Source organism: Rhinatrema bivittatum, chromosome 10 (assembly GCF_901001135.1).
Source record: "Rhinatrema bivittatum chromosome 10, aRhiBiv1.1, whole genome shotgun sequence".
Taxonomy (NCBI): domain Eukaryota; kingdom Metazoa; phylum Chordata; class Amphibia; order Gymnophiona; family Rhinatrematidae; genus Rhinatrema; species Rhinatrema bivittatum.
In genome coordinates this window covers 79987210-80000951 of record NC_042624.1, presented here as the reverse complement: position 1 = coordinate 80000951, position 13742 = coordinate 79987210, and the positions used below count along the sequence as shown (strand labels likewise).

The following is a 13742-nucleotide window of genomic DNA, read 5'->3' as shown; positions in this document are numbered from 1 at the left end:
TTGGGTTTTTTTTATAACTATGTCTAATTGTTTATTTTTATGATTTTTATCTTTCTTAACAGCTAATTTATTCTTTTACTCTATATAGTTTTTAGCTGTTACTATTTATGAATTGTATTGTATTTCTAATTTATTTATGCTTTGTAAACCGATGTGAAGGCCTGTCCGATGTGTTGGTATATAAAATTTAATAAACCATTAAACCCATATCATGGGTGAGTCCCGGATCCTGATCTACTGCGGAAATCGTGGTATCTCTGAGTGGGGCCGGCAGCCTATCCTCGACTCTGGCCACCTGCCGAACCCCTGAAGGTTGCTGAAGGTCCAGGGGTCCTGTGGATACCCGCTTGGGTGGAGGCTCCGACAGAACATCCAGCCGTGCTGCTCTCTTCAGTATCGCCTGTTTCCTAGCCAGGAGTGCTTGGTGTAGCAGCAGCACAAACTCTGGACAGAACTCCCCCGAATTGTCACCCCCCCTCAGCTGGGGGGTCCGGTAGCACAGAGTCATCCCCAAAGGAGCAAACCTGCTCTACAGGGGATAGAATGGGAGGGGCGTCCTCCTCCCGCGACCTCCGCCGCGAGCCCTCCTCCTTTGCTGAGGGAGGCATTGGCCCTGAGGAACGAAGCCTTTGCCTGCCAGGCCTCTCTCCCGATGATGTTCTCTCCTGCCCCGAAGTACAGGCCGCACAGAGGGAAAAAGAATCCAGGGCCTGTGTTGCCACGCCACACGCACGGCATGTCGGCATTTTTACTCGGGGTGCCATGAGCCGGCTCGCGTAGCCAAGCGGTCATCGGCAAAGAGGGGAAATTTCCAGTCGAGAAGCCTCCATGCGGCAGCTGGAGCCAAAAATAAACAATTCCTTGCAGGCGCAAAAATGCCCTCACAATAGCCCGCTGGCGAGAGCTGCGAGCAGAAAAATGTGGCCTACCTCGCGTGCAAAGGCCTCCCCCCCCAATCAAGCTACCTGGAGCCCCAGGACGTCGACAAGATCAGAGGGGGGTCCAACTTCCTCCTCTCCAACTGGAGTGCCGGAAAAAAACGGCCCGGTCCGTCCCCAAATCAGACTCCTCTTACCTTGAGAAGATCTTGCTTCCTTTATATATATATATATATATATATATATATATATATATTTTTTTTTTTTTTAAACTTTACTCCGCTATCCAAGGAGTCTGAGAAGGACCAGAGGAAAAGGAGCCTCTTCAGTGGTCGAGGGAACTAGGAGCCCCTGGATATCGAACCCACTGGACCGTTGCGGGCGAAGCTCAGACAGGAGTGTCCAACGCCCCCAGAAGCCCGGCTTCTACTGAGGGATGGCCCACGAAGGTGCCTAACACTTCAGGAAGCAAATTCACTAACTACTAACTAGCTGTCTCTCTTTTTTTTACTAACTAACAGACTGCAGGAGTGCACCTCTACCATCTTCTGGAGTCAGATGGCACTTTCGGTTATGTAGTAGTGCCCAAAGCTTTTGTTCTCTGACTCCATCTGCTGGTAGGAATGCACAACTCACTGGTCTGGACTGATATGGGTATGATCAGGAACAGGAAGATCACATCTTCCTTGCTCATTCACAGATTCCCTCTGTCTCTCATTCTGTCCACAGCCTTCTAACCTTTTCCAGTGCCTCTCATACCTTCCCCAGGTCCTTTATACCATTTCTCTCCACATTTCTGCACCTTTACACCCTAGCCCATCTAACACACTCCTAACTCATACCTCCCACTAGATTGCCTAATTCCCACATCCCTGTATATCCCATCCAATCCCTGGGTATCCATTCTTTCACCCAGTCCCTGAATCCCCATGTTTCCACTCTTCCACCCAATCTTCTCTCAATTTTCCCCTCCACTTTCCTATCCTCCTCTTCTTCCCTCTTCCCACCTTTTATTTCCTCCCAATCTTGCCCTCATCTCTGGTCTCTCTCCTGCCTTCACTCTTCCCCTTACTATCAACCCCTTCTTTTGTATCTCACTTCTATTCTTCCCATCTTTCCCTATCACTCTTCCCTCTCAATTACTGCTGTCATCCTTTCCTCCTTTCCCTTCCTAACCCCACCTCCCACTCTTTCACATCTTTCTCTTTCCCTCAATATTTCCTCCCACTCATCTCTCTTCTTTTTTCCCAGTTTACCTTTCACTCCAGCATTGGAAGGTTGACCCAGCAAGCAGGATTAGAAGCACTCTGTGTTGCTTGTTTTCCAGGTCTATCAGCAACACAGCACAGAGGAGCCTTCACCTCATGACAGGCCAGAGACAGAGAGCATGTGCAGTACTGCCAGTCCCCACAGCCCCCTCCTTCTAATGGCACGTTTCCTATTTCAAAGTGGAAGTATGCCAGTAGAAGGAAGGAGCTGAAGGGACCAGCAGCACTGCACATGCTCTTAGTTTCCGCAGCCTGTCGTGCAGTGAAGACTCTGTGCTACACTGTAGATAGACCTGGAAAGCAGGCTGTGCAGAGCGAAGCCAGTACAGTGAATCAAAGGAAGACCTTTTTTAGGGCAGCAGCTAAGATTCAGGGCACAGGCTCTTGTGCCCAGTCCTAACAATGTCCCTGGCTATTGCTGCTGGTGGTGGTGGATCATGAACTCCGGGCTGCTTTTACCTTTTTTTTTTCTCTCTTTTCTGGCATGGGTCTCTGCCTGTACAGTCACTTAGCACAGAAATCCCACTACTAACACCATATATGACACCCTGAGTGACTTTTGGCTTGCCAGAGAAAAAAATGTTTCTAGACTCTGGCTATGCTTTTGCAATTATTATTAATTACAATACAAAAATTAACAAATCACAAGCCTGCTTACCTCCGCAGTGCTGGAAACAAAACTGCAGCAATTTAAATACACAAGTTGTTTAAACAAAGTTCCTGCTTTCTCAAAGTCTAGTCTGGAGCTCTCTCTCCTCTGTGGGACCTGCCTTCTTAACCCTCAGGAGAAATGCCCTGCAACCAGGATTTCCTTGAGAGCTGTCTTAAGGTGGACCAGGCTAAATGTCTGGTTCTGGACTTTTAAGGCGGGTCTAACATATACTCCTTTATGGTAGGTCTAGTAGTAATATAGAAATGACCACTAGAAATAGTTCAATAACAAAATTAGCATGCTGCATTCCATTTCTTGCTTGAAATTTTGTCACACACAGGGGCTGATTTATTAAAGATTTATGCCACTTTTGATCTTATACCAAAGCAAAACTATTACAGACTTTTAATACATCAGCCCTATATTCTATTTTGTAATATGATTTTCCAGTGATTGCTGGCCTAATTACGAATATTTATCCAACAGTGAGAAGAAACTTTATTACCCGGAAATGCCCTGATACAAGACTGAAAAACTTTGAAAAGAGTCCATGATCTCCATCATAGATCACAATTAATTGTATAGGAAGTACAAACATGTAAAACTGGTTATATTTAATCATCAGGAATCAGGTCATTCATTTCAGTACTGTTAATAAATTGTATTTTCCAAATTGAGGATACAAGCAAAAGCAGAATTCAAGATGTTGCCTAATGAAAACATAATTATGGGGGGGTTTTCCAAACATAGCTTACCAATATAGAAATAGAAGATATATAGAATACCTTTGTTTGTGTTCTGTATTCATAATGAATTTTGCATCTTTTGCAAGAACAGAAGCAGCTTGCTGTACTCCTTTTCTTGTGGCACAAAACTGTAATAAAGAAAGAATTTTTAATTTCTTTGTACTAAAAACGTAACATTATTTAAAATTAAACAAGAAAGTCTTGCATACCACAAGTGCTGGTTTTTGGTCTGAGTATGTCTGTATAACATTCGATATTTTGTAATTAAGGCTTAAATCAAATTTAAATTCTGTTTGACTGCTGCTGCAGGGGAAACCTAGTACTACTTTGCGCAGCTTTACTGGTCGATGTGTTTCATCTATTTTCAGACATACAGCTGTTGCTTTGCCATGGGAAAGCCATTCTGCAATCTGTAATGAAGAATAAGGTGTTATTTTCACATTTAGTATCAACACTAGCGCTATATTTCAAATAAAAATAATGGCATCGAATCACCCTTTCTCAGGACATAGAAAAATTCAGGACAAAAATTTGACATCTCGGTCAAAAATAAATTATCATATCCTGAGCAGGACTGAACTGTTCCCAGTGTCATTAAGATCCTCTTTTTTCATTCTGATTTATATATGTGAAAGCTCTTTCTACTTTGATATTCCCATTATTTTAAATCTAGGTAAACTCAGACACTGCATCTCTGTGTTGACCTTTATCAGAGCCTCAATCAAATATCATACCAACCATACATGTTAAACATGAAACTGGCATGAACTGCAGACTTATGGAAGGATATTTTTTAAACAAGTTTTATGTAGTCAAAAATAAAAGACAAATATCTTTCACTTAAAAAAAACCCAAAATGTACAAAAAATGAGATCTATTATCAAAACCTACTGTAAATCAGAAGCAATATAAGCAAAATATAGCTAAGCTGATATTTTGAGTCATCGAGTAAGTACTGCTGCTTCATTTTTTCTAATGTTTTTTTACATGACACATGCAATTTCTCCAAATATTTTCCTAATTAACTTTTTTTTTTTATTTCTATGGTTTTGTGACCTTAATACTGCTACTGGGAACAGGCAGTTACCAGTTTACCTGAAATTTATTAGTTACTTTCAAGAAAATTTCCTACTACATATTTCATTTTTCATATGAGTTTTTAAAAATGTTTGATAACACATATAAGAAAATAAAAGTATCATAAAAATACAATTAACTATGATAAATTAAGATTTTTATCTTCCTTTATATGACTTTTGATATTTTACTATAACTAAGTTGTGTGTGCCTCAAACATGTACAAAGGATTAGCATTTGCAATGCACATATTTCAAACACTGCCATGTGACTATTTAAGAATAGGAAATTAATGAAGGGATCATATAACTGACAACAACCATGGTGTAATAACTGAAGAGCACAATTGTATCATAAAACTAAACAGTATCTTCTTTACAACTTACTAGCCATCAATAGGCACTCCCAGCAGAAATTTACCTTCATTTGCCTTCTATTTAAATGTAGGCCTAAGGTTCATTTAGCGAAGAAAGTAAACCATGGCAAAAATGGTAAACAACAATTTCTTCTACAAAATATTAAAAAAACGATTGATGTTACAAGACAGAATGTCCCTGATGCAGACGCTCAAAACATGGTCCCATGTCAGGGAGTTTGTTCTTCCAAAAGACACAAGATAAGTGCATTTTATCTGCATAATATAAAAAAAACAAAACTTTAAAAATGAACCTTTGGCCTATGATTAATAGAAGGCAAATGAAGGTAGTTCGATGCTGGGAGTGCCTATTATGATGGCTACCTTGATAGCTAGTAACTTGTAAAGAAGACACTGTTTTAAAATCATACAACTGCCAGCTGAAGCACTTACAAATGCTCATTGAGTACATAATCATCTACCTCCAAAATTGAAATACAAATCTATTCTTAAAAATACTCATAAATGGGGAAGACTTCCAGTAGTGCTCTGAGAAGGGTAGCTGCTCCATGTGTGTGCTTCAGCCAGGCCTAAGCTGATTTTCTTATCTTGATCACAGCTGGTGCCAAAGTGACCATTGAAAAAAATAGCTAAAGAAGTAAGAAAAAGGGCAAACCCCTTTCTGTAGGCAGATCAGGGAGATTAAAAAAATTAGCTACTAAGCAGTGTATGGAGAAAGTGGGGCACGTGGAAAATTCAGCCTCTGATGAAGAGACTGGAACAGGGATAGTAAATCACTCTAGAAATAACATGTATATTCAAAAGTTAATGGAAGTATTTGCTATCAAGATCATTGATAAATTGACTCTCATCTGGAGGTTATTATAGACAAAATGGCTCAGTTAGTAGAAGCAGTTCAGCATAATGCGACTCGCATAAAAGTTGATATGAAGGTAATCAATCTCAAAATGACATTCACCTCAGCTAGAGCTAAAATTGACAAGTTGGAATTAAATTATACCTCCGCACTAGACAAACTCAATCAGTTGGAGAATCATTCATGTTGCAACATTAGGGTGCTTGGTGATCCCGAGAAGGCTGAAGGGAGCAACCTAGTAATATTCTTTTAAAAACGACTGCTGGACTTACTGAATTTCCCTGTAAGGACAGCTTTCTAAAGCTTAACAGTACACAGCTCCTGGTGAAGGGGAAGCCAGCCAAGAATGGCAATATTCAGATGGCACAATCTATTTATTTAAGAAAATGCATATACCATCAGATATGGCTCAAACCAGTTCGTAATAAGTGTGATGTAGCGCAGCCCGGCCGCAGGCAGGAGCTGACAAGCTGCCATAAGAGCAGCAAGAGTACCAGAGCCAGACAGCAGGGGGCGCAAGGGAAGAAGAGAAGAACTACGAATCCCAGCTTCCCTGAAACACCACCAGACAGGGGAGGAAAGCCTGAAGGCGAACAGGTGAAGGGCATAGATGCTAATGAGGCAGACACCGATGAGTCCATGGAGGAGGAGGAAGAGGGTGTGCCCCCTTGGTGGAACTGGCCACAAAAACCCAGCTCTTCGGAGTCAGAGGGGGAGGAGATGGAGGTAGGTTCAGGGATAGAGGAGTCCTCCAGTTCAGGCATGGATACGGGGTAATCCAGGTGGCTGGGTGAAGGATACTCTTTCCCCTAAAGGAGCCTGTGGGGTTAGGGCTTGTAATAGGGTTGAACAGAGGAGGTAAATGAGTGCTCTGAACTAGCACTGCTTGTAAGGGAATCAGAGGGCTGGAGGGGGAGGGGACAAACCCCATGTAATGCCTCCAGTTGTTACTTATTAAACTGCTTTGAAGGAACTATCCTGCTCTTTGTGTTGTCTCTGGGGATTGGGGGGACTGTGTACCCCCAACCCTGCCTGAAAGGTACCCAAAAGCCCAGCGAAACCAGGGCCAGCAGAGGCACGGACTCAGGGAGTTATGTGAACATATCGAACTCCAGGGACCGGGGCAACTGGTGGCGACTCAGGACTGGAGATGGAAGAGCGGCGCTCGAGGCCTCACGGACGGTGAGCCATCACATAAGATACATACATAAAATCTCCAAATCACAGTAAACTAAATAAAACTATAGTATTCAGCCTCAAAAAAACAAAACACACAGGGGGAAACTTTCAAAAGTATGTGCGGGCATCCATATACGCGTAGTTTCTGGTGTGCACACATGGACATGCTGATTTTATAATATGCACATGTCGCGCATCGCAATAAAATTTTAGAATTGCATTTCGGCCATTTCTGGGCTTGGGGAAGGAGACGGGACAGGGAATTGGGAAGAGGAAATGGAGTAGAGAGAGAGCCTCTGGGAAAGCCCTCAGGGATTCAGTGTTTATCCCATGCCTTTTTAAAATTTGTAAAAGGAATTCAGTTTCAAGAACACGTGGTTCAGCATATAGAGTAGGCACGTAGTTATTCTGAGAGACCATAATCTTGGCAGTAGAAAGCATCTTAGGACGAAGTTGTTGCAGGCATGAGCAAATGCACGGGAGACAGAAACATAACAGTAGGCATAGGGCAAGGAATCCAATAGCAAAGCCGACTAGGCCTCGCAGGTGAATGGCCAAACTAGAGAACCAGGAAGAGAAAGAATCCCACCAAGATATAGACAATGCTGATTTTATAATATGCACATGTCGTGCATCGCAATAAAATTTTAGAATTGCATTTCGGCCATTTCTGGGCTTGGGGAAGGAGACGGGACAGGGAATTGGGAAGAGGAAATGGAGTAGAGAGAGAGCCTCTGGGAAAGCCCTCAGGGATTCAGTGTTTATCCCATGCCTTTTTAAAATTTGTATAAGGGATTCAGTTTCAAGAACACGTGGTTCAGCGTATAGAGTAGGCACGTAGTTATTCTGAGAGACCATAATCTTGGCAGTAGAAAGCATCTTAGGACGAAGTTGTTGCAGGCATGAGCAAATGCACAGGAGACAGAAACATAACAGTAGGCATAGGGCAAGGAATCCAATAGCAAAGCCGACTAGGCCTCGCAGGTGAATGGCCAAACTAGAGAACCAGGAAGAGAAAGAATCCCACCAAGATATAGACAAAGCTGATTTTATAATATGCACATGTCGCGCATCGCAATAAAATTTTAGAATTGCATTCAGGCCATTTCTGGGCTTGGGGAAGGAGAAGGGACAGGGAATTGGGAAGAGGAAATGGAGTAGAGAGAAAGCCTCTGGGGAAGCCCTCACAGTGTACAACTATTTATATGCCTATAGGAGGGGGCGTGTAATAGATCGAGGTGAGGTGTTAGTGGTGGTTTAGGGGCCAGGGAACAGCAAGGTCCACCTCAGTGAAGATTTGACAAAATTTGGAATGAGGAAAGTCTCACAAAGATGAAATTTCTACTATGTTCTCTCTCCCTCTCCCCACTAGGCAATACTACCGATGCGAAATGATATATTATCGCATGGTGCAGTAATTCTAAAATTTCCATATACACGCCCCTTTTTCTTAATGCGGGCATTATGCAGTGTTATCCTCATGCACCCTTTTCTTAATTTCCAACTCTAGCCTTCAGGGATTCAGTGTTTATCCCATGCCTTTTTAAAATTTGTATATTGTTTTTGTCTTCACAATTTTAGCTGGATAAATAGTTATCCGGCTAAGTATTAGCCACTGAACATGGCTGAACATTCAAACGCTGCCACTTAGCTGAATAAATCCCAACTTATCCAGCTAAGTGGTGCTAAATATCAGGCTCCAAATGTATAGCAGGATTGACTATTTTTTTGTGTTCCTCCAATATAGTTTTATTAAGGAGTAGGAATACAATTTTAATTAGTTGTTTCTCTGATCACCATCCTATGGGGTTTCTCTGGATTTAAATGCCATCAAACCCAAGGTGCAGTCATAAATACTTCCCATTCAAGACTTTCACCTTGTAGTACAGACTATTGTAATAAATAATTTAGATTATTGTATTGCATTAAATGCTGGTTTAGTTAAGGGTTTTGCAAGTAATTCAAAATACGACAGTATATATGATTTTCAGCCTTCAGTGGAATGAACGTTACTCTTCATTTGAAAGACTTCACTGGTCATCTATAATTCAGAGAATACCATTTAAAATTCTGGTTTTATTGCATAAGACCATTTATGATGAAACTTATTGTATACATAATAGAGTTATATGTTATGTTGCAGCTTGTTCATTACGTTCTTCTAGTCAGTCACTATTGTCTGTACCTTCAGTGAAGCAATATTCTTTACTGCAAGAAAGAGGGCCTTTTCTATCATGGACCCTGAGATATAGAATGCTGTTCCATTCAAAATATGGAGTAAGTCTGATTATTTACATTTTTGTAAATTGATAAAAGCATTTTTTTAGGAAGGTTTTTAATTAAATTTAAAGGGGGGGGGTTAGGTTTCATTAAACGTTTTTATTTGTATGTGTTTTGTGTGTGTATTGGTTGTGTGTGTTATTTGTATGTGTTTATTGTGTGTGTTGGTCGTTCACCGCACTGAATATTGTTAGAGTTGCAGATTATAAGATTTGTACATAAATAATGAAAAAAATACAGGCTAAATACCTCAATCTTAGGAGGATATCAAGTTCTGGATATTAATATCTGAAGCAATCTCTGAATTCAGTCTGCACAATTCCAAGACTGAGTATAGTCCCACCTTACAATGGGAAACTTTTAAACAATTTCTTAAAGGTAAAATAATTGCTTATACCGGTTATCTTCAGAAAAAGACTAAAAATAAACATGATTTGCTAAAGCAAAAATTTTAGATTTTGTAGCAAGACAAAGAAAACTGGTTAAAACCATGCATCTACTTGGAAAAGTAAAAGATTAATTTAAGTTGCTTGAGGTTGATAGAATTGAAAGATCTTTGAAATTCACTTTATTTCAATTTTACAAGCATGGCAACAAGGCTGATACTTTCATGGCTAGTGAAAAGGACAATTCGGGCTCTATTATTCATGATCTTTCTGGAATTTAAAAGGCTTTTGTAGATCATTTTTCTATATTATATGCATCACCAGGAGGAGTATATAAAAGCTTTTAGTATTGCTGAATCTACTGGTAGCAACTCCTAGCCAGACTGAGAAGTTAACCTCTTCCAGTTCTTTTTGTTGGAGATACAGAAAGTAGTGAACACCCTCTCATATGATAAATAATCAGATTGATGGCAATCATATTGATATGTATAGAATGTTTCGTCTAGACTTGACTCCCTTTTTATTAGCCTTGTTCAATTCAATGGGTAACACTGGAATCACATCTGGGATTTATAAAAAAAAGGGAAAGATGGTACAGAGTATAGCTCTTATTGGCCCATTTCTTTAAGTAACTTGGATATTTAAGTGTTGGCTAAAATACTATATCTTAGGTTAAAAGATACATAATACATAGTGAATAAAGCATATTTATAAAAGGAAACATTATTTTTCATTATCCTACACTTAAAGAAAAAGGGTATTGAAGAATATGTCTGATTAAGATAACCAAGAATACCCAGACTCCTCTGCTGTACTGGCCTGTCAGAGGTGAATGAACTTTGAGAGACTTTCTGACTATCACAGATTCGAAGGATGCAGAAGATTTGGGAAACTTGTAAGCTCTGCAAAGCCTATAATTACAGGCCAGGAAGGCATCAATGACAATATCTGCACCACAATACATGGCAATTTATTTTGCAGGAAATCAGGATGCAGGCTTTTATTTTGCAGATGCATGGTGTCAATGAACTGAAACCAATTTGAAATAGAAGATCTTGTGAGGTGACTGTTTTAATTAAATCCTGGTGCCAAGAAATGGAGTTCATGCTGAGCTTCTATTCAAACACCAGACTTGTTACCTGTTTATACAACAAAGAATATCAAGAGAAGAACAGAAGAACAAAGCCAGCAAAGTCATTGATAAAGGAACTTGTTTACAGTGGGAGGAGGAACAGGGTTAGAAGAATTCTTAGTTGAGGGAGGTCCTCACAAGCATTTCCTATACAGGATAGATTGTCATGACAACAGTATCATGTGTTTGTGGGCGGTTACACCTTTCTGGAAGTTTCGGCAATACTGTATGTTTTAATTATAAAAGAAGGCTCTCTTCCTGTGTGAGGGGAGATGCAAGTTATTACAGATAGAGGGCAGTTATATTGCATCTCACAGGAACATTTGACTTTTCAAGAAGCCAAATAAACTAAATTTGAAAACCTCTTGTGGATTTGAAATGTTCTTGTTGCCCTAGCTGTGAGTCCAGAGAAATTATACAGTATCAGGGTTGATAGCCTCTCTGGCTACAGATAAAGCCTTTGATGGTCTTTTCTATTTGAGAGATTAATTGTCTGGATTGTAGCAATGCATGAATGTGTGCATATAGGTTAAATGTTCTCTTTCCACTATTTTCAGTATTGCCAGAGGCACTGGGAGGGCTGCCCACTCTCCACTATTGTCTGATTTAGCCACTGAACCGTTTGCAGTTGCAATCAGAGATAATCCTGATGTTAAGGGAATATAGGTAGGGAACTGGGAGCATATGCTCTCATTATATTCTTGATGGATCCAGTGAAATCTGTACCAGTATTTATGAGTGTACTGAAGTTATATGGTCATTTGTCTAGTTATAAAGTCAATTACTCTAAGTCAGAATTGTTTCTGCTAGGCTCCAAAATTATAATACTCGAGAGTCTTTCTTCTTTCCAGATAATGAGCGATGAGTTTAGTTATCTGAGGATTCTTGTGGTAAAGAATTCTAGGGAGCTGTTTAAAAAAAATTATGGTCCAATTATTTAAAATTAAAAAAGATTTCCAAGAATGGATGGAAATTATAACCAGGCCTGCTGGCCTCTGTATGGCCTGTCCTTAAACCTGGAAACAACCTGGCTCACAGTCCCGCCAAGTTCCCCATGTATAAACACAACACAACAGTTTGAGGTCAAAACATATCAGTCTCTCTTGTAAAGTTCCCCCCTAATAGTCTCAAGTGGGTCAGAAAACTCCTCTTTGCACAAGGCTACACTGTCTGGCTTTCTCAGCCAAATAACCGCCCTGCCTGGGAGTTGCACAACCCGCCCCAACTCCCCTCGGTTGTGCAGCAGGTTGCAGCCTTCCCATGCCAAACAAACAGAAAACACAGTGTAGCTTAACTAAAGAAAAACATTCTTCATAACACATTAAATTGCCCTTCCCCTAACAATGTCACTCATGCTGTTTCCATGCTGCTTTCTGAGGACTCTGTTAGGGAATCTATGTCCATCTCCTCCTCCCGCTGCTCTGAAGAGCTGGGCTTTTCAGACCACCTGAACCATTCAGGCACACCTTCTTCCTCTATCACCATTGGCTCAGGTGTGTCTGATTCACTGCAGCTCTGCTCAGCTGCCTGCTCTGCCTCTTCTCTAGCCCATAGGTCAAGCTGTGCCTCCATAAACCTGGGAATTATAGTTCTCTTCAGACCCTCCAGCACCCTCTGCTGTCTAACCCAGATCTTGGTTCTCTCTTTCTTATTCCAACTCAGGTTTTCCTGCCTCAGACCAGGTTGTGCCTCATTACATCATGCTACAAAATATAAATATGTGAAGCAGTAAAATACTGCAGAATTCTGCCAAGGTAACAAAAGTCTATGGGAAGTCCTTGAAATTTTGATTGGTTTGTTTGGTATGTCCATTGGTCTGTGGGTGGTAAGCTGATGAAAAGTCCAAAGACATCTTAAATTTCTGGTATAGTTTCCTCCAGAATTTGGCAATGAACTGGATTCCAAGATCAGAGAATACATGTTTGGCTAGGCTGTAGAGTTGAAATACATGTTAAGAGCCAGCTCTGGGGCAGAAGGCAGACCAGAAAGAGGTATGAAATGGGCCAATTTTGAGAATTGGTCTGCGATGACCCAAATGACCATATAACTGTTAGAGCATGGAAGGTCTATAATAAAATCCATAGCAATGTGAGACCATGGTCTCTTGGGGGACAGGTAATAGTTCTAACAGCCCCCATGGATGAGCATGACAGGGTTTAAACAGCAATACTATATATAAAAAAAATCTCTTATTGTGAGAAAAACAATCAAAATCAAATCTATACTTATTTCTCACTGAAAACTATGGACTTATGTGGTACTTTTACTGTATTCGTTCAGCAACCATCATAATGCACTAGATTCCTGGATTGTGTACCGGGTAACCCATAAGAGCAAGAATGCTTCTATAGTGCAAAGGTTTTAATCATCGGTTGCTTAAAGGAAAATTAGTTTCTTACCTGATAATTTTCGTTCCTGTAGTACCACGGATCAATCCAGACACCTGGGTTTTGCCTCCGTACCAGCAGATGGAGACAGAGCAAGATTTGACTGGCTTAGCCACATATAGCAGGGTGCCACCCACAGCCTCTCAGTCTTACGTAATGTCAAAGCAGAATGGAACAAACAACCAGACTACCTAACTATGTTGAACCCAAACAAGGCCAAGTGCAAACCCCCAACTGGAACTAACTCCCAGAACCAAAGGAGTGAACGACAAAACAACAAATAGCAAGGAAAAGAATCCACGAGCGGACTCTCCGTTACTTCAGAGTACACACACACACACAGACACGGGTGGGTCCCTGGACTGATCCGTGGTACTACAGGAACGAAAATTATCAGGTAAGAAACTAATTTTCCTTTCCCTGTACATACCCGGATCAGTCCAGAACCTGGGATGTACCAGAGCCAACTTACCTAGGATGGGAACCAGAGAGTCCCGCTCGGAGTACTCCCTCACCAAAACCACC

General features: G+C 40.9%; 1 protein-coding gene across 1 annotated transcript in view; it reads right to left on the bottom strand.

Annotated features, from left to right (window-relative positions):
• LOC115099806 (probable ATP-dependent DNA helicase HFM1) overlaps window positions 1–13742 on the bottom strand; it is a 358874-nt gene that overhangs the window by 243210 nt on the left and 101922 nt on the right. The window contains exons 7-8 of the mRNA XM_029617655.1: window positions 3754–3954; window positions 3584–3672 (exon numbers count right to left, since the gene is read on the bottom strand). Coding sequence (XP_029473515.1) covers window positions 3584–3672; window positions 3754–3954 — 290 coding nt within the window. The remainder of the gene's footprint in view (window positions 1–3583; window positions 3673–3753; window positions 3955–13742) is intronic.